Source organism: Carcharodon carcharias, chromosome 5 (genome assembly GCF_017639515.1).
Source record: "Carcharodon carcharias isolate sCarCar2 chromosome 5, sCarCar2.pri, whole genome shotgun sequence".
Lineage (NCBI taxonomy): Eukaryota > Metazoa > Chordata > Chondrichthyes > Lamniformes > Lamnidae > Carcharodon > Carcharodon carcharias.
The window spans coordinates 198314937-198337002 of record NC_054471.1 but is presented as its reverse complement, the minus strand read 5'-3'; the positions used below and the strand labels follow the sequence as shown (position 1 = coordinate 198337002).

The window sequence follows — 22066 nt, the reverse complement described above, 5'->3', positions numbered from 1 at the left end:
AGTGGCCTCAAGATGGTGAGGTCTGAGGAGGCAGTCACCAGAGATGAGGCCAGATGGAGATGTGAGGGTGTGTGAGAGAGAGGGAGTGAGTGATGATGTCCCGTGAGCTGGCAGTGAGTGTGATGCCAGTGAATGGGTGAGATTAGAGTGATAAAACGGTTGCCTTACCCTGGTGGCAAGGATGAGATCATTCATTTCTGCAGTGGATGGCTGACCTCGTGTGCAGCATTGGCATTGACCACCTCTGCCACCACCTCCCATGCTGGTGGTGAGACTGATGGGCTTCCTGCGGCCAGAGCAGGGGTAGAGGAGAAAATGGCAGGCCTTCACGCTGTCCAGGTGGTGTCCCAGGGATGTGTCACTGAATCAGGGAGGGGGGCTGCACTCTTCATGCTCTTTGGGGCCATGTCTTCACCAGAGCAGTCCTAGGCTGCAAGCACTGAGAACTGTGCAGTTTAAATATGGCGCCCTGCATGAGGAAGCAGTGAGGTAACGGTGTGGTAGGCAAATCGGAGGCTGCCAGCCAGTGAGGTGCTGTGTTGCCTGTGGCTGCATAATTAATGAAGCAGGAATGGGATGATATGGCATGAAAAGCTGCCATGACTGCCGGTGGATAAAACGTCTTTTTTCTGCCCACTACTGCACTTGGTGCAAATCTGGGACAATTCCACCCATAGTTTTCATTGTAAATTTCCTCTCTGTATACATTTTAAATAACTTATTATACACATGAAATTATATGTTAATACTTTTAAAGAATTTCATTATGATACCTCCAAAATCCTCAAAGATATCACCATAGTTTATTTTAAAATTTGTTTTGGGACGTGAGGGTCGTCAGCAAAGTCAGCATTTATTGCCCAATTCTCATTGCCTTTGACAAGGTGGTGGTGAGCTGCCTTTTTGAACTGCTCAGTCCAGAGTGGACTGCTACACCATTTTGAAGGCAGTTAAGAGTCAACCACATTGCTGTGGATCTGGAGCCATGCGTAGGCCAGATCAGGTAAGGAAGGCACAGTTTCCCTCCTTAAGGACATCGGAGAACCAGATAAGTTAATACAACACAATCCAGTAGTTTCATGATTATTAATGAGACTTGCATTTTGTTCTAGATTTATTAACTGAATTCAAATTCCCCCAGCTGTCACGGTGGGACTTGAACTGATGTCTGCCGAGAATTAGACTCAGCCACTGGATTACTAGTCCAGTAACATTACCACCATGTTATCGCCCCTCTTTTGAATTCTCACTTCAATTCTTTTCCCGAAGGTCACAGTGACACTAAATTGATACAATAATAGGGGTAACGATGCACGGCATTCCAGGTAGTAGAGGCAGGCGGAGGGGTAAGAGGAACGAAGTTTATGAAAATGAACTACATGTTTGACTCTTAATGTTCTCTAAGTGGCCTAGCTTGTCACTCAACTTAAAACAAATCATTTAAGAGGTCAACCACCACATTGTCAGAGTAACTAGAGATGAGCAATAAATATCAATAGTGTCTTCAATCCAAAAACATAAAAGTCAAGACACCATTTATTAATCTCTCTCAAGCAAGAAATTGATCATATTTCCTCATTCTTTGGCTGCAGATCATGTTCCACTTTCAATAAATACAGAAATCAGAGACTCTTAGATTGTGCACAGTTCATATGGATGTTGTGGTCCTTAAATCATGCTCAGCCTGACAGCTGAGGCAGTGGTGAGAGCATATCTATTGACAAATAAACACAGGCTGACACTAGTGCTAATGCACCATCCATAATCAATACTGAAGATTGGACAGAGTGACTAACAGCAATGTGACACACAAGATCTTCCACTGCTGCTAATGCCTGATAATTCAAATAGGTCCCAAAGTTAACATTTGAGTTAGTGGAAGTAGATCTAACTGTGAGATACTTAATACTTTGCTATTTCTGATGTCTACTTGAATGCAATCTGGACAAGGCGGCACGTGGGTGTCTTACTTTCAATCACAAGAATATTTACAATTTTATAAAATATGTTCCAAAAAACCAGCTGAGATATTCTATACAATTAGTCTGACCAGAAGGACTTGTTCTACTTTCAAATCACTTACAACCAAATCAAATGACACCACTGTTCTTCCAGGATCACTTTTCAGCATTGAAGGCATGCTCAATGGACAATATTTGAAAGCTACAAATATGTACTACCGGACATGATGTAATGTGGGAACATGTCATAAATATCACTAATACGCATCTGTTGCTGAAAAGGAGACATTAGTTTGTTAAATTGCAATAGAGATACAACACAATTAGGCAGTCAGTCAACATGCTGTAAATACTGTGTTGAGAATATATGCCAGTGCAGTGTCAGGGTGAAGACCTGGCTACTACTTATCACTTTTGTAAAGTATATTTTTATTTTAATTTTTCCAAAGCTCAATGTTTACATCTGGACAGTTAATTCTTTGCCAGTTTTTCCAATTTAACTGTAAACTAATCATAATGTTTAGCTTTTTGAAATAAAGTAGGAGGAAAAAAAAGAAAGCTGGGCTATGTGAAGCAGTTATTACAAAAGTTTTGCATGATTATATAGTTACGAATGGCAAAATCATTAAGCGTTAGTAGCTGCCGGTTCTCCACAAAACTGTTAAATAAATAAGAAAGTTGAGAAATCACTTGGTGAGTTTATTAAATATCTAAAAATTTGGGTCGGTGCAAAATTTCTTTTCTCCCACAAGCAGAATCCAATGTGTCTGGCTGCCTGCTTTGTACGAAAGCCAACTGGATTTTGGTTAGATGTTGGGAAGCAACACAATTCAAGTCATTAAGACAGCAATATCAGTCCCTCATCAAGGTCCTCGTCAATTATAACCAGGTTTACGTCAATCAATGATCAATTTCACTACACAACTCAGCTCAGCATGAGAACAGAAAGCAGATTAAAAGCAATGAAAATAGTGATTACCTGGTCCTTAGTAAACTGTCTGACTGACAGAATGTGCTGTCCAACAAAAGGATGTAACAAAGGGGAGTATGGGTGAGGGACAGCCTGGGCTGCAAGATTCTGTGGTGATAGAAGCCTCGAGACTGGAGGAGGATGTATATAACCGTCCTGATTAAAGGTATCTTTGGCACATTAAAAACAAAGAAGTGTTAAGATGTTATTCTAGCATTAGTTCAAATGATTGGCTTTTTGCCATTAAGCAAATATTCAGCTTTCACCTAACTCTTCACTGTTGAATGTTATTTTAAACATATCAACTGAAAATTGATTAACTTATCAGCTTCAAGCAGAATTCATTCACTGCAAGTGAAGAAAGACATGACTTTCATTTTGAAGTTTAAAAATGAGGTGTGTGTTCAAATTGATTGTACAAATTAGTGCTGTCAGGTTCATAGCCAATAGATTATGTTGTTGCCTCTGCAACTGCCATCAGCCCATAAGACATTGGAAGTGTTACTCTGTTATAGTTACCACCATACAATCTACCACACAGGTTCTGTACATGCTCTGTTCCCACAATCTGTTAATAACTGACTACACAGTGCAGTATGGTATACTTTGCCCTGATTCAGGAGGGGATTGGAAAATCGCTGCCCCCAGTTTGTTTCCTGTAGGCTTTGGTTTAACCGTCTTATTTTTCTGCTTTCTAATAGCAGCTATTCATGGTTCTACCATTCACATCTCTTCTAGACAGGTATTTTGTTTCTTTCCTTGTCCATTACCACTCCCTTTGGCCCTGCGCCACCAATTCATCTGTCATTTAATCTCTCCTGTCTTTCACCCAATCACAGACCTGTCCTATTTATTCTTCTGACCTTCTCCCCTTCCACTTTCTTAAAACAGTCTACATTTCTAACTTTTCCCAGTTGTGATGAAAGATAACAGGCATCAACTCTGTTTCTTGTTCCACAGGTGCTGCCTGATCTGCTGAGTGTTCCAAAATTTTCGGCTTTTTATTTCTGTAAAACCTGTGTGTTTGACTTATCGAGCAAACTGTTGCAATGTGCTGGGGTTGAGTGGGCGAGGGGGCAAAGAGAAAAAAAAATCAAGCACAAACCTTTACATATAAATGTAAACTAAATCACGATAGTAAACTGGATGCCCAACTCAAGCCTTTAGCAAATCATTAAAACCCTAAATTAAAACAGTAACATTTACTACAACAGCAGAATTATTCAAGTTCTATCAATCAATCATATTTCTATAATGTCTCAATGCTATACAGTCTGGTAACATGCAGACATTTCAGAATATTAGTATCACCACATTCAAGGTAGCAGGTTTAGTACTTTTCTCCAAAATACTTAAAGTCAAACAGAACTTTTAAAAAATAAAATTCAGGAAAGGACCCAACATAATTTTTTAAGAGGATAATTGTTGGGATTGAGGAACAGAATTAATGTTTCAAGTCTGTGACCTTACATCAGACCTGAAATGTTAACTCTATCTCTCTCCACAGATGATACCAGACCTGGCGTTTCTATCTGTTTTTATTTCAGATTTCCAGCACCTGCAGTATTTTGCTTTCATTTGAATTGTTAGAATGATCTGATATCCAAATCAATTTAAACAGATTACAAAATAATCAATTCTAACTTCTGAACATTCCGGAGTGTTGAATTTTAAATCAGAAACTGCAATTCACACCTTGTTCGATGAGTTTCTTGACTGGTTTTTCCTTGTATTCTCCTTCAGCTGTTTAAATCAAAGCATGCAGAAGCAGCAAAAAGTCAGTCATTAATTGAATCAAGCAATCCAGATCAGAACAGCCAAGCATGCTCTGCAATATAACATTTTTTTCATGTGCTGACCAGAGGGAACTAGGTAATATATTTAAATTACAGCGGAGCATGACCACAAGCATCCATGAGACCCACGATTAACGTCAGAATGCATTCTTTAATGTCAAAACTGCAGGAAGACATGGGCCCTCATGGGAATTTGTTTGTATTCTTGTTTGTGTTCAGTAACCGCCAACCAATATGGCAATATTTCACTACTTGATAGATTCTTAGCTAAGGGAATTGAAAAGAAAGCACTTACATTTTACAAAAACATTTGCAGCAACTGCGTTTAAAGTTTTTACCTGTTTATGATACAACTGATTGACTTTTTTTTTAAAAAGTGGTTTGATGCAATATTTAACAGAGCATGACTGACACTATTTGGGAGACAAATGCACAGTTAATGGAATCAAAAGACCATTTGAGATGCTCTGATTGTTAAAAAAAATTATTTGATAAAATCACAAAGATTACTTATGCAAACATTCCAAACTAGACAAGATTCCAAGTTGTAGACTGAGAGCAAAGGCTAAAGTGTTAGCTGAAGTGTGAAGTTTCTGTTCCATTAATTGAATTTCATACTTAGCCACTAGGGAGGAAAATAGAACAATCAGGATTTTTTTTAAAGTAGACCAGAATTTGATGCTCTTATACTTTGAGCTTTTAAAAAAATAAAATAGATGTAAAAAAAACTTACTAAAAAATTGTGAGGCTCCTAACAATGTACTCAGAACATTAAAGATTGATAACACTGCCACCGTACTAACCATGATTAACTGAATAACCGTTATGCAGTAAAATAGGCAAATCATTTGTCAGAGGTCTCATCTTCTGAGGCCAAAACACCATTCAAATTCAAAACACAATAACATCACCACACACCTGATCAGTTAGTCTATTAAAAAACACAAGTTCACACAAGACAAACATTTGAAAAGCTACAAATATGGTGCTGAGTTACAAATTGACTTATAGACGACCTTCAAACAAGCTCATCACGCAATGATCCTGAAAACAATTGGGAACTCAAATTCTTAGATTAAGAGGCAATAGCAGCAGGGCCATTGTATATCATACATTCTATAGATTGTTAAGTGGTATGCTCAGAACTTACTAGAATTTTTGTTAAGATCTGCATAAATCAGGATATTCTGTTTGCATGATGGCTATATTTTTAAAACTGTGGGGTGAAGGCTAAGAATGATAAATAGAAAATAATGAAATATGTTATTTGCAAAATAGACCATAACTGATGACATGGAAGCCATCAATCTGTATTTTTTTAAAAATAGGCTAAATATATGATGCAACTTTGATGACCACGAATAAGCTGGGAGAATGAACTTCAGCACCGCAGTAAATAGTATGTATGTATCTAATTGTATAAATTTGGGAATAATTTATTTTATTATTAATCAGCCCAGAAGAGCTAAAAAATTACTAGGCCATCTAGTAATCTTACAGTTAAATGCATCAACACGAGTGAATGTTGAACTGCAGAAGACCAGGCTAAATCACACCTAAAAGACGGGAAAAAAATGTACCATTTGGAAGTCCAGGGTCAGAAGAGCGATGGATCCTTGGAGGAAGATGGAGCCTGGGATCCACAGCAGGACCACTGCTTGCCAACCTGCGAGGGCTTGCAGCTCTGGTTCGGACTGTTTCAGTTTGAGTAGGGTGTTTTGAATGCTCTGGGGTCTTAAAAAATAAGTGTAGCATGAGCATGTACATTATTATATAATTAATTACTTATCAGGCAAATTAACCAAAAATTAGAAATCTTAAAAACCAACTATGAAAATCATTGAGAAACAATGCAATGCCTCATGTTTTAGTACTGTTAAAAGCTATAGCATGTTACTTGAAACCAATAAACATGTCCAACACTTAAGTACAGTACCAAGGGAGTGCTGCATTTGCTGCTAGGAGGTTTCCCTTTACATAGAGTTATCCGCACTTCAACTGCTTTGCACCAGCCTGTCCATTTCAGTTAGCAAGGATTTGCTGCAACTGTTCAAAAAGGTGAACGACTTCTATGCATAATATCACTACTCATGAAAGGCAGGTGGGATGTTGTGTATGCACTTGTACCTCTAAAGTTGTTCTGACTGGCTTCAGAGGTGGAAGGGAAATTGCAGATTCCTCTGCTCCATTCCCCCCACACAACCTCGGAATGCGCCTAGGGTCTTTTTCAAGCTTCGTTTTACCTTTTTCAGGAGATTGCACGATTACAAGTCAGAGGGTTTACTGGAAGTCATCGCTTAATAGCATTAACTGTTTGCAAGCAGCTTGATGGACCTCTTTTAATCTGTTCATATGAAAAATGTGCTTTCAGAACACCACAAAGATAGCACAGAAGCGCAACACTAGACTTTTGTCTACTGATTAACACTGGTTACTGCCTTACTTTGGCTAACACCTGTCTACTGAAAAGGACATAACACAAGGGATCAGCAGAAGATGCATCCTTAAATGACAACATTTTAAAACTTGACCACACTTTTTTTTAAAAAGCACAGAAAAAGTTAATTATCAAAACAGATTGCACTGGTATCGAAGCCTTACTTTTACTGTAGTTAATGGTGGCGGCAATGGGACACCCAAGGGCCAGGCCCTCACATCCTGTCCATAACCAGGGGGAACCAATACCTGTAATTACAAGATTAGAATCAAATACATTTTCAAACTGTGGAGTATTATTGCAGAACTAAGCCATAAGATGTACTTGCAACAAATTGCAAAATTAAATGTAAAGATTAACGATAGTATGCAAAACATTTAGAAATAGGGTTTTTAAAAGTAGCTAATAAAATATCACAACAAGCGAGGTGGTTTTTTTTTTAATGTTGATTCAAATTAAAGAGATAATCCAAAACACGTTATAATGTTACGAAGCCATGCTTTACATAAAAAAAAATGACTTTATGAATTTACTGGTTCAAAACCACTGATTGAATTTTAAAAAAGCTAAAGCCACATTCCAGTGACTTGAAACCAGAGCTTCTAAGGTGGCTGAAATTTGGATAACTATACACGATAAATTCTACAGCCATTAAGTGGAGCCAACTTGCTTAGAAAGCCCCTGGGACAATTACCTGGAAGGAGTATGAATGGGATCATCTCCTAACCCATTCACAGCCATTCCTGGCAATCACTTGGGTGGGGGACCATGCATTAGATGTAATCACTTTAGACAATGAACTCTGGCTAAGAAAGGAATCCACCCCAGCAATACAAAAACAGAATTACCTGGAAAAACTCAGCAGGTCTGGCAGCATCGGCGGAGAAGAAAAGAGTTGACGTTTCGCGTCCTCATGACCCTTCGACAGAACTAGGCGAATCCCTTGATTCGCCTAGTTCTGTCGAAGGGACATGAGGACTCGAAACGTCAACTCTTTTCTTCTCCGCCGATGCTGCCAGACCTGCTGAGTTTTCCAGGTAATTCTGTTTTTGTTTTGTATTTCCAGCATCCGCAGTTTTTTGTTTTCACCCCAGCAATAGCCTAATCAAGTTGGAACCATCCACCTGAAATCCACTAGCCATGACCATACTTGGAGGGGATAACGTGACAAATCATCTAACTTATTTTGTGTTTAAGGAACTGTTTTCACCAGAGACAAAAGCAAAAAAGGCGCCAAAATAGCAAGATCCCTGTGTGGGCCTCGATCTTTCTCTCCACCCATCTTGCAACCTGAAACCCTGTCTGCAATTTGACTATCCACATGCTGCAGGGATTTAACCAGCAGCTGCTGTCTCCAGAAGAACAAATAAATTGTCTGCATCTTTAAACTACCTCAATGCCAAAACTAGCACGACAACCGAGCACAGCTTGGATCCACCCAAGTCATCAACCTATGAGGTCATCACTTTAATCTTTATTGGACTTTAAAGTATGACAAACTATTTTTCCACTCTGTAATTTATTGGTGTGTGTGTGTTAAAGTTGGAGATTATTAGTTTTCTTAGACTGGGTTAAGTACAATAAAAACACTCTTTTCTTTTTGAAAACCTCAAGGAAACCTGTCTGCTTGTGTCTTTTAAAGTCACAGAACGTAAACACTTAAACGCTCTCAGAATTGGCAAACATGTCTTTTGAAATAAACCTGTTTTAGTCAAATGAGGGGTGGGAAAAGAGGGGAGCCATCCTACCCCTCCTCACCTGACCATAACAATAGCCTATCCTGTCTTCACAGAATCGTTACAGTGCAGGAGGCGGCCATTTGGTCCATCATGTCTACACCAGCACTCCGAGTGAGCAACTCACTTGGTGCCATTCTCCTTAACCCCACACATTCTTCCTTTTCAGATAACAGTTTAATTCCCTTTTGTATTGAACCTGCCTCCACCATTCTCTCAGGCAGTGCATTCTAGACCTTAACCACTCAGTGCATGAAAAAGCTTTTCCTCATATCAATTTTGCTTCTTTTGCCAATTACTTTAAATTTGTGCCCTTTCCTTCTCGATCTTTTTACAAATTGCAAGTTTTTTTTCCCCTATCTACTCTGTCCGACCTCATGCCTCTATCAAATCGCCTCTCAGCCTTCTTTCCACCATTCCCATTCCCCCAAACAAGGAAAACAGCCCTAACTTCTTCAATCAATCTTCATTACTGAAGTTCCTCATCTCTGGAGTCATTCTCATGAACTCTCTCCGTTGTCTTCATATCCTTCTTAAGTGTGGCACCCAGAAGGGACACAATACTTCAGCTGAGATCGAACCAGTGTCTCACGTAAATTAAACATCACCTCCTTGTTCTTGTACTCTATGCTTTTATTAAGAAAGCCTAGGATAATATATGCTTTATAAACCACTCTAAACCTATCCTGGCACCAACCTGTCTTCTACAGGTTATACATGTTACTTTCATGAAGCCAGTCATACTCTACACAAATCTGCTGAATTTAATGTGCTTGGTGCATGATTGGTCCATTTTCCCATGACGAGATCTAGCTGACCACCTCAAAGCTCATATCAGTCTCTGTCTGCCTTCCTCTTACTGCTTCAGAATCAGCCCAAAGAAAACAAGGCAACCCAAAATGCTTCTTCTCGATGACTAACCACCCTCCAAACATTAATTTTACATCAAACATCAAGACCAGAAAGTTTAGTTTTTCAATTCAAAGTTTTCTATGTAAATGCTTTTGCCTTCCCATTCACATATCCTCATCTCAGTCCTGACCATCCCCAAATTCCCCCAACCCCATTACATTCTTCTATATTGGCACTGACACTGAAGTTTAATCCTCCTGCTCCCTTGAACCCTATGCCACCCAAGTATCTTTCTTTGCTTTAATGCTCATGCACCCACTGCCCTTCAAAAGTGCTACCTCACCGTCAAAAAAACCAACATTTTGCCACCCTTGCAATAAATTCCACTTTTTTTTGGGTCAAAATCCATTGACTCCCCACAGCTCAAAGCGTGGAGTTCAGAATTCTGGTCTTCATCTAGAAGCACTTGAATGGCCTTGCTCCAACCCCAATTTTGGAACCTGGTGCTGCAAGTTCCCTTTGGTCCTTCAACTCAGGCCTCTGCCACACTCTCCCTTCCTCCTTGTATCCATCAAGTGGCAGGCGATTCAGCTATTTTGGTCCTATTGTTTAGAATTTCTTGTCTAATCCACTCATACATCATACCTATCAGGCTGCTTTTCAGTGAATCATCAAAGCTCGCTCTTTCAGCAGCTTTTTGCTTACCGCTCTTGATGTTGTTTTTATATAATGATGCCTGGTTTATTGTTATGAAGCACCGGGTACAGAGACTACTTTAAAAGGAGTAAGATTAATCCAAGTAATTGACTATCATTGCAACCCAGAGCTTCAGTTGGCATCGCCAGATAAGGTTCTCATGGACACATTACTTAGTTTTATTCAAAAACCTTTGCTTTGGCCATTCTATTGCAGCTTCCACCTGAAACCTAGTAGTAGATCCTCCATACTTCTCAAAACGATATGATTCGTATGATTCAAGTTTCCAGTGATGCTGCTGATCCTCCAATATTTCATCCAAGTGGCCAGTATGCACATGTGATTAAACAGCCAGTGGTAATAGGCAACTTACAGTAAGACCAATTTTGGCCTGTGTCACTGTCTGCCTACAAATATTTTCCTGGCAGGAATGAAATGGATAGCAACTGGTCTGATTCTTCAACCTACCAAGGCCAGTGTCTTGCTTCCAATTGTAGCTCTATCAACGATGCTTTGCTCGTTACCTCTTTTTAGTTGAAAATAAAAAACTCACCTTCCCTGAATTTTACTGTATTCTTGATCTATTATAGATAGCCTCGTTCCTAAATTTAGAATCTCTGAAAAACCTCTGGTGGCTAATTAGCAATCGCCAATATGTTAGTACAATGATTTGAAGATTTGTTTTTAAAAATGCTTACATTTCATTCCAAACAGCTCAGGCCATATCTCAACAAGGCCGCTAGTAGATGCAGTGCGCAGGTTAGGAACAAATAAAGTGGCCATTCCATCATTGTTAATGTAATAATGGATTTATGTAGTCTACAAAGTTTGTAGCAGAAATCAAGCAGCTGATAGGAAATTTCCTATCAGTTATAATTATGCGACTATTATGTCTACAGTCAACTCAATTCTGTCTAATTCTCAGGGACAGATTGAGGTTTTTTGTAAATCCACAATCTGTGATAGTGAGGAATCAAGATTGGAGTCAATGTTATGTCTATGGAATAGCAACAATATGAATTAACATCACAAAAGAAAAAAATAGTTGTCTCACAGCTGTTTCTATGAACCTGGCAGCTGGTTCAAATCAACAGGGACAAGGCTCAAGTTGCTATTTTTAAAAACACAGAATCCATGAGCCAAGCTAAATACTAACACTAGAAGGTAAACAAGAACTTGTTTTCGTAGTTCCTTTATCATAATAAAGCGTCGTGTGGTGCTTCACAGGAGTGTTATATAAAAAAAATGTGGCACCAAGGCACTTCAGGTGATATTAGGGCAGATAACCAAAAGTTTGACCAAAGGAATGTCTTAAAGGAGGGAAGAGCAGTAGAGAGGCGTTGGGAGGATATTCCAGAGCTTGGCATCCAGGAAGCTGAAGATACAGCCACCAATGGTGGAGGAATTAAAAAGCAAGAATACTCAAGAGGCCAGAATTAGATGAGTGCAGATATTTTCTACGGTTGTAGGGCTGGAGATAGGGAGGGACAAGGCCATGGGGGAATTTGAAAACAAGGTCAAAAACTTTAAACTCAAGGCTTGCTTATCTGGGAGTGTGCAGGACAGTGAGCTCAGGAGTGATGGCTAAATGGAATTTGGTGCAAGTTAAGACAAAGGCAGCAAAGTTTTGGGTTACCTCAAGTTTATGCAGGGTGGAATGTGGGAGACCAGCAATAAGTGCATTGAAGTAGTCAAATCCAGAGGCAACCAAGGTATGAATGAGAGTTTCAGCAGCTGATAAGCTGAGATAGGGGAGAAAAGTAAGATGTTGTGACAGAGATGGTATTAGTGATGGTGTGGACATGTGGTCAGAAGTTGATCTTGAGGGCAAATGTGAAACCAAGATTACAAACGGACAGGTTTATTCTTAGAAAGTTGCCAGGCAGAAAGATGGAGTCAGTGGCTAGGAAAAGGAGTTAGGAGGGGGAGCGGGGGGACTGAAGAGAATGGCTTCTGACTTCCCAATAATTAATTGAAAAAGTTTCTGCTCGTCCAGTATGGGATGCTGGATAAGCATTTTGATAATGTAACGACTGTGGAGTAGTTGCAGGAGGTAGTAGTGAGGTGGAGCTGGGTATTGTCAGCGTCCATGTGAAAACCAACACTGCGTTTTCAGATGATGTCACCCAAGGGGAAGCACGTAGATGAGAAATAGGAGAGGACAACACCTGAAGAGAGAGAACTGTTCACAACATTGGTTAACATGCCAACCAGGAAGGGAAGTTGGGTCGTCAGCATTTTAGTGGGAATAGTGCCAAGGGAGCAGCTGGTGAGTGCCATGGGCAAGATGAACTTCGACAGGGAATGATGGGAGACAGAAGAGAAACGGAAGATATAAGAGTTCAGAGCAGGGGGATTTGTCCAGTGGGCAATGGAAAGGGAAGGAAGGGGCAGAGGCAACTGATTGGATACTCTCAATCTTAGTGACAAAAGTCCGTAAGTTCCTCACACTTATTGTTGGAGGCAAGAGGGGAGGAGACAGGGGAGAGAGATATGAAGTAGTTAAACAATTCTACAAACAGCTCCTAAAACATTCCACTTACAAAATTAGACATTTCAGTTAGAACTAAAAGTTTTCAGAAATATAAGCTTGGTCTACACAATAAATAAAACAGAAATACAATCTGCCAATGCTCATAATTTTCCAATCTCGTGTTAAATGTTTCTCTTCCACAAATATTTTCTGGCAGTATTTGCATGGAACGTATCATTCTGTACATCAAGATGAAGTTCAGCACAAAAGCATGAACTGCCACATTGTCATGTGATAATGTAGCAAATGCTAGCAAGAATTTAGGGTACCTATTTTAGAAAATTTTTGAACATTACCTGTCCATCAATGTAGGCCACTTCACCTCTCAATACAACTCGCCTGACTTTTCCCTTCACCTTCTTTCCTTCAAATGGTGTCCATTTGGACTTTGTGAACTGCATGTGGTTTGGGATAGTCCATTCTTGCTCCAAATCAACCTGTAATGCATCCAGAGCATTAAAATTGCATCGAATCAAAACTGAGCCACCGAGAGCTACAATACTTAAGTTTTAAGCTTCTCATACAGCAAGTTACTCCTTATGCAAAATATGACCAAAATCTTGATTTTTAATTAACGTTTTAAACAAGTTAGGCTTACTATTCAGTCATGTACTTTTAAGCTTCTCTGTGGCCTACTACTAAATTATTCTGCAATTTTAACAATTCATTCTCGGTTGGCCTTCCTTACAATTTAAACAATTTTTTTTTAAGGCTTCCAACAATGTCCATTGTAAGGTTCTTAAAATCTTTGGTACACTGACTCTAGTAGTTAAGAGAACAGAAAAACCTGGGAGTACAGTGGGACCTTAATTACCAGGAATTCCAATTCATCAACTTCCCAATGTTCCACCAGGATTTCTGACAGGCTAAAATATACATATGAACATTCGTTTTAGGAGTAGATCACTTGGCCCCTTGAGCCTGCTCCACCATTCAATAAGATCATGGCTGATTTGATTTCAACCTCACTCCGCATTCCCACCTACCCCCGATAACCTTTCACCACCCCCCGCCCCACTTCTCAAGAATCTATCTAGTTCTGGCTTAAAAACATTCAAAGACTCTGCTTCCACCACCTCTTGAGGTGGAGAATTCCAAAGACTCACAATCCTCAGAAAAAAATTATCCTCAATCTATTACCTCTTTGCAGCCGCCTGGCCTTAATTTCACTTCAGCTGAGATTTTCTCTTCACCAGTGTACGCTGACAATGCAGGAGGAGTGTCTTAACTTTTCAGCAAGTGGCAGTGGTGCGAGAGGGAGGTGAGCATATTGGTGCTTATGCTGGGAATCTCAGTGAAAACACCACACTGGTGCAGAGATCTCCAACTCCCTTTTTGGAACCTGAGCTGCTACAGCTGATTTACTTCACCAGCTTTTCCTGCTTCCATTTCTCCCTGAACCATACCCTCACCATCAATATTTCACAAATTCTCTGTAACTAGCACTTTTATTATGCCTCCTATTGTATCATGTTATCACTAAGCCATTTAACAATCATCTGCTTTCCATCAAAGCAATTACAGGAGGGTAATGGCGTGTGTGCTCATGTGGGGTGCGCCAGGGCAAACGATCAGAATTTATTTGACAGGCTATGACTGTAATGTAGCGTGCAAATGGTTGGTTGTAATGCAAAGACAAAGATGGTTTAGGGATTTCATTGGTGAACAGGACACAACTTTTCGATCATCATACATTCGTACCCTCTTATAAAAAGAGAACTTTAGATTGTGCTTGAATGAACACCATCACACACACTTTAAAAAAAAGTTCTCTCTACAACTTCAAAGGCAAGATTTCTCAAAGTTCAAGCCCTACCTCCACATAGGTGTTTTCCTGAACTGGCAAGGAGAAAATCTTACGGGGATTTTCATACAGTCGTTTAACTAGATCATCAATGGTGAGTCTGCCTTCACTAACGGCGGTGAGTAGTAGGGGCAGCATGGTCTCTAAGCCAGGGTAACCTGGTGGTGGTGAATTACTATTCTTTTCTTCAACAGAATGTGGGGCTAAAGAAGTGAAGATGAAACGTTAATAAACATTTACATAAAACATAAATACTCTGTCGAGTACTTTTTAGGGTCTAAATCAACACCTTGTTTTTAAAAATATATATCTTTAGCAACCCTATATATGAAATAATATGCTTTTAAGATTTTAATGAAATACTAACAATCACAGAACCACACTGAATTAATCATAGAGCCATTCATAAAAACAGTTCTATTGCAGCAATGTAAAATAATTTAAGCTCTTGCTGTAACTGAAGCAATCATTAGTGAGCATGGTTTAGTATTTTAATAGTCAAACTTTTATAAAAAAAAACAATACTTTTAGTTATGCCATGGAGGAAAACAGCTTTATGCAAAACACTGATCTGGCAGCAAAAATACTTTTCAGCTTATTTACTACATATTGCCATTTGTGTGGTTATTTGCTTTAGCTTGAACCAATTTTGTACAGTCTCACCCACAGGAATCTCCTGGGACTGGGAACTGCAAAGATTACAGCAAATAAAACAGAATGATGTATTTCATCACATCATCAAGATTCACAAAGGTTAAGATTTTTCGGAAAATAGGTCGTATTTTCTCAGTGGTTCTTCCAGTGACCCAAAGGTTAAAAATGATTTAAGAACTGAGAGCGTGCTGACTCCATTACATACCGTGATCAGTTGCAAAACAGTCGATGATGTCCAAATTTTCCCAGAGAGCTTTCACATCTTCTTTGGTACTGAGCATTGGCCTGACCTGACCTTTGCCATGGCCTATACGCTCAAGGTCTTCCTCACTCAAGAACAGGTGGTGAGGAGCCACTTCACAGGTTACTTGCACACCTTTCTGTTTTGCAGCTCGAATAATCTGGATCTGTTGGACATAAAGAAAGGTTCACATAACTGTGTCTCTGAAGAAAGCCTTCTTGTCTTCTCAGTCACTTTTAGATCTTAACTAACTACAAATCTTTTATGGGCGGTGGGGGGGGGGGGTGTCACGCCTTCTTTATAGCTTCAGTGAGTAAGAAATAAAAGAAATCCATTCAACAGCATTGGATGCATGAAAAAAAAACACTTGGCCTGAAATATTTCTTTCTCATTTGAATTAATATGGTTTTAAATAAGAGCCCATGGGTTTACCACTTTTCATGAATTTGACACTATCCCTCAGTAGAACAGCTATTGATTGGCCTGACAGGCTTGAGGGGCTGAATGGCCCACTGCTGCTCCTATTCCTAATAAACTGATTTCAGTATGTTGTGTCTACAATTCAACAGGGAAATATAGAAATTTTAGTAGTGCCGTTCTACAGATTTCTGTATGATGCAATTTTATTGAATTTTGCCTCTGAGCAAAAGAAATGACACCAAGGTGCAATTTACCTGAAATTGGCCAAACCAGGGTAAAAAAACTGGGGATTTTTTTTTTTTGAAATGCAAGTGACATCAAACATAAATCAAGTTGCTCTGATTTTTTAAATGCAGCTTTAAAACCATTGCACTGGATGCTGGCCCCACATACAAACCTGGAAACGGCCCCAGGTCAACGCAATGAACATGCTGAGTCTCGGACAATTATGTCTGTTTTAGGAGGATTGTCAAATTAGGACTTTTTCCCCCACACAGAGGCTCCAGTAGGCACATTTTAAGAAGTAAAGGAATTTTTTAAACATTTAAACAAAGACTAGTGTACACTAAAGAAACTAGTAAATGGCTCAGTATAGTTTTTTTCTTAAAAAAAAGTAATTTCCAATTATTTAACATTAGGTGGTGGGCTAGACATTTACTAAAAATATTTTTTGTGTATTAATAAAACTGCACCAGGTTACTACACTTCAATACACCAGGGGTACAGTAGCATAGTGGTAGTGTTACTGGATCAGTAATCCAGTGGCCCAGACAAATGATCCGAAGACACAAGTTCAAATCCCACCATGGCAGCTGGGCAATTTAAATTCAATTAAGTAAATCTGGAATAAAAAAAGCTAGTGACCATGAAACTATTGTATTGTCATAAAGACCTACCTAGTTCACTAACGTCCTTTAAGTGACTTCAGATCCACAGCAATGTGGCTAACTCTTAACTGCCCTCTGAAATGGCCAGCAATCCACAAATCATCTCAGAGCCACCTTCTGGAGCAACAATTAGGGAGGGGCAATAAATATTGGCCTTGTCAGTGACACCCACATTCCGTGGATGTAAAAAAAAATTAATCTTTTCTAATGCACGTTCGCTGCTCCCATAATCACAGGTCTGCAGTCAGCTCCTGCTATCACTGACTGACAGCAGAATTGCACATTTTTTAAAGCCTCATACTAGCCCCGTAGGTTGAAACATAAATTTAAAATGGTGGATTTCAGAAACACCAATATCAGAAATGCACCAAGTGGCAGAAATTTTTCATCCCTTAATACCAGGGAAAAATATAAAATCAGAGAATGGTTATAGCACAAAAATGGCTGAAATATTAGTTTTTAAAAATCAGAAATGCAAATTTGTAACAATAAATATATATAATTGGAGTGAATGCTTAAGTAGTAATTTTGATAAAGTTAAGTATGGATTCTTACCTCCTCCTTTCTAGCTACATGGCAAATGTGAACTGGTCTCTGGTACAACTGAGCAACCATTAAAATGGCTGCTACAGTTTGTTTTTCAGCATGTGCCACGATGGGCAAATGCTTGGGCCACTTCTCAAAGTGCTGAAAACAAGAAGTAATTGCATTTGAAATTCATTAACAGTAAAGGCACAAACAAATTGACAAAACATTATCATGTGGCATTTCATTTAGAATAAGTAATAAACATGCTGAAGCTCTGATTTAAACAGAGTAGGTGCTTCCCGTAAGCTAGTGTGGAATGACACAAAAGCAAACATGCTCGTCTTCTTTTGGACTATCTCCTAGAACACTGCATCCCAAACTTTTTCGTGGTGTGACCCCATTCCCACGCTTCAGACTTGGTATGGGTACTTGGAGTTGCTTGACTGGGCCAGGAGGTGGAGGGGGTGGGGATGTCTCTCTTGTTGATGAGCAGGAGTGGGGGAAGTTACTGCACCAAAGCAAAGCAAATACAGGGGGACAGTGGGCGGGAGCAGGCACGGCCGGGTGCACAGCCGATCACGGTGAGCGCTCCCTGTGCTGGTGGGGGGGGCGGGAGGAGGAGGAGAGGAAAGGGGTAGGGTAGGGAGAGTCAGGGTCTTTTGCGCATGCATGCAAAGGAGCGCAGAAATTTCCCTGAGGCACAGAGCTGCCTCAGCGAGATGATTAAATTTTTTTAAAAACTAAAGAAAAACAAAGTTAAGACATGTCCCCTCAGGTGACAGTGTCACATGAGCTGGGACAGGTCAATGAGTTTTATTAAAAATTTTTATTAAACTTCACAAACCTTCATGAAACCTCGTCCCGCCTGTGGATGAGGTTTCGTGATAAATGCGAAGGCCGTCTGGGCTCTTTACCTGTCCGACAACCTTAAGGTTGGACAGGCAGCTCCAATAATTATTTTAATTGGTATTTAAATGGCCTTAAAAGGCTTTTAACAGTTCGGCAGGCGCGCAGCCGACTCCAGTGAGCGCCCACCGAACTGAGGATTTGAATGATGGGCGGTGACGTCACTGCGTGTTGTTTTACATGTCGGTGAGCCGGGTCCGCGCCCCGCTCGCCGACCTGTAGATTCTGGCCCATGTGTTCTTAAATTTAAATTCTTTTGTGAAAATTTTAACTTTACTCACTGGGCCTAATGAGACAAACATGTTGCAACAGTCTCTTAAAATTTGGCCGTGTAGTTAATAGCGCACATCTAGTTTCCAATGTGACGTCTCTGAGGCTGCCTGAGCGAAGCTTTTCATTCCCCTCCCATCCCAGTGAGCTGTAAGCCAGAAGAGAGAAAAAAAAAATCAGGTGCGTTCACAGCAGACACGGAGCCGGGGAGAAAGAAAAATCAGGTGCATGCACCATGGGGCCTTGGAGCCGATCCTGGGATATTCCCAACAGTCTCTGCTCCATGGCTGCCTTTATGGCCTCAGAGCTCACAATCCCAAAACCTTGTCCTGCAGCGCACAGTTTGTGAAAGCCTGACCACAAAGATGCTTATAGAATTGTCTGGAGTATTTCTTTTCCACATGGTTAAGTTTTACAAAATAGGAAGAAAAGAAAATTTCAGTTCGGTTAGAGCAAATATTATCACGCAATCTAATGTTCACTGGATGTTCAGGTAAGGTGGGGACTGAAGGCCATAATGGAGACCATGGAGAATTTCACAACATGACTACAAATCAAAATCACCACAAAGATCACAGGATATCAGTGAAAGTCTGGACTGTTCTTCAGAGATTGCAAGCGAATGTTGCAAGGCCAGTGCAATAATATTCAATAATTAGAATGACATACGCTTGTCCTCCTAACTGCTCCCTCTCAAACTAAGACTAACGAATGTTAGTAATGCAGGAAGGCTCCAGATCCAATCCTGAATCTATAGAGCTAACTCATTTCAGCCTGATGGTGGTACACATGCTGCTGCTGACCTCAGTGCCCCTCAGCCATTTTGTGCGTGCACGTGGTACGATGGGGGGGCGGGGGGGTAGAGAAGAGAAGAGAGAGAGAAAAAGAGAAGAGGAAATCGGAAAAAAGCCCCGTTAACACTGATCGTGTGGGTTGGACATGAAGTCAATATCTTCAAGATAAAAATAAAATTGGTGAGAAAAATTAAGGCAACACAAACTCAAAAAAATGTCTTTCCCACCCATCTGGACAGAAGGAATTAATTATAATGCAAAAATGGGCAGTTAAGTAATCAGATTTTAGGCACTTACAAAGAGTGCTAAATAAAGAAAAGGCAGCAAGTAACTAAATGTTTAGACAGAGGTGTTTGGGCACTGATTCACTTAATAAGCATTTTAATACGTGTCTCAAAAAACCTAAAAGTTTAAACTGGAAATTGGAAGTACCGCTACCTTTCTGAGATCTGTTTAAGCAATGCACCAAGACCCGAATCTGAACCTTACAAAACAAGAAAATAAAATCCACTTTACCTCCATCCATAAGGATACGTTATCCATTTTGAGTGTTGAATAAGTATCATTTAAATACATCTTCAAGCCAGCAGCAGAATTGCTCATCAATGGCAAAACATCAGCATTGTCTGAAGATGCTCCCAAAAACAATGCAAAGTCACACCGAGCACCAGCGTTTGCTAACTGGAGGGAGAAGATTGTGCCAGGATATCAAATTTTCGTAATTAAAGAAGTTGTGACCTATAACTAACTATTGTTAAAAGCAAAATACACAATTAATTTTAACAACGTAAAAGCAAAATGCTTGATCACAAGACCAGAAGCATTTATTTCCCTTCAGTTCCTCCAAATAGAATGGAAAATTCATTGGTTCTTTTCGTACTAGTCAGAACCGAATTATTCAGCCAATAGTTCAATTTGCTTCATCAAAGCATTTACAAACAAAAAAAGCAAAATGTGCCAATTTTAAACATAAATATTGCTTGTCCCAAAATCTGGCTAGAATTCAAAACTACTCAATATATGTGAACTTCCACTTTAAAAAAAAAAGTGAAAATTAAAAGTACTAATTACCTTCTGTACAAGAGCAAAGGAGGTATGGTCTGTGATTGCTGGGATTGTGTTTGGCATAGCACACACCATGGTAATTCCTCCTGCCAAAGCTGCAGCAGTGCCTGAAGCAAAATCCTCTTTATGGGTTCCACCAGGCTCTCGAAGATGTACATGGACATCAATCAAACCTTAAGAAGCAAAACGTATAGGCAAGGAACTTTTAAATACATATGGCATTACAAGGAACACTGCCACAAATACAGACAATTTGTCTTCACTATTCATACCAGCTTTACAAAATTTAAGGTTTTCTCAGACATCTAATTATTGATCAAATGTCAATAGCCACATAGACGTGTTGCTCAGAACTCACTCACTGACTAAAAAGTCCAGAGAGCAACATTACAGCTGCCATTACCTGGTAAACGAATCAATTTGTGAGAAGTCATAGAATCTACATGAGTCTTCACTGGAGGAGCATCGCCTATCAGCCGCAAAGCCTAGAGAAAGAAGTTACACCAATTAACAGATTAAACAGGCTCGTCAGGGAATGAAACAACAGCACTCCCACAAATAAAACTTTATCAGGAAACTTGCCTCAACAAACAGTTTGGTGCACTTGATATCAATAATTAAAGGAACAGAGTAATCTACAGCCAATCGCCTGGTACGGTAACCCTTGGTAACAAACGAAGAAAGACGCCGTCCTCCAGAGTTCCTCATGGAGAGATTTATAACTAAGTCAAAATGATTTTCTTCTAGGTAGTCCACAATACTTCTATGCCTCTCTTTCAAAGGACAACCATTGTCAGAATCTTCAAATGGCCAGTCCACTGCCTTAATCTGCAAAGAAAGGAACAAGTCAAAAAGAGTCAATTACAGGGGTTTAGCTAGAAAAAATTCAAACACTGGTTGAGATAATGAGAATGCTCAATGAAGATTTCAGCGTCAGGACCAGAAATCAAATTCAGCCTAGAAGAATAAAACTAGGACCTTTTCTTCAGCCAGCTACAGGTCTCAAATGAGTCAGTGGTCTCTGTGACACAAAACCATCCACAATTCAGCAACAGTCTTCTCTTGGTACCATAAAAAAATGTCACTGCTTAAGAAACGTTACTCTTCTGAGATTGCAGCAAAGAAAAAAAAATCATTGTTGGGGTCAAGCAAAGGGAGCTTTGCATCTGATCATGCAGCATTTGGCCTGGTAATGCTTTTTAATGACAACAGGTGACAAGAGATCCTGTACCAACATGCCCCCACTTCAAACACAAAGATTCAAATATATTTTTATGCACTTCTGCCATTGTCAATTTAGTATGGTTAAAAAAAGTTCTATCCTGAACCAGAGATACACTTTGCATCAGGGACACTAGCAATTTGCATATTACCAACTACAAATGACCAACGGCATAAAGTAGAATTGATCAGTTGCACTAAACTGTGCAGCATTTTGATAACATAGTCAACTAATTCTATATCATAAAACAAACACAGAATTACCTGGAAAAACTCAGCAGGTCTGGCAGCATCG

The 22066-nt window shown here is 39.7% G+C and overlaps 1 protein-coding gene across 5 annotated transcripts in view; it reads right to left on the bottom strand.

The window, feature by feature from the left end:
- Positions 1-22066, bottom strand: part of cad (carbamoyl-phosphate synthetase 2, aspartate transcarbamylase, and dihydroorotase) — a 116821-nt gene that overhangs the window by 19508 nt on the left and 75247 nt on the right. For 2 of the 5 annotated variants that reach the window (XR_005942962.1, XM_041187316.1), the window contains exons 26-37: positions 21133-21378; positions 20954-21035; positions 20557-20723; positions 20002-20166; positions 17543-17674; positions 15645-15846; positions 14798-14988; positions 13278-13418; positions 7329-7412; positions 6308-6461; positions 4627-4674; positions 2941-3101 (exon numbers count right to left, since the gene is read on the bottom strand). Coding sequence is in view for 3 of the 5 variants with exons in the window: in XM_041187316.1 (XP_041043250.1) it covers positions 2941-3101; positions 4627-4674; positions 6308-6461; positions 7329-7412; positions 13278-13418; positions 14798-14988; positions 15645-15846; positions 17543-17674; positions 20002-20166; positions 20557-20723; positions 20954-21035; positions 21133-21378 (1773 nt within the window). In the remaining 2 variants the exon portion in view is untranslated. The remainder of the gene's footprint in view (positions 1-2940; positions 3102-4626; positions 4675-6307; positions 6462-7328; positions 7413-13277; positions 13419-14797; positions 14989-15644; positions 15847-17542; positions 17675-20001; positions 20167-20556; positions 20724-20953; positions 21036-21132; positions 21379-22066) is intronic. The other 3 variants (XM_041187317.1, XR_005942963.1, XM_041187318.1) reach the window with 3 other exon arrangements.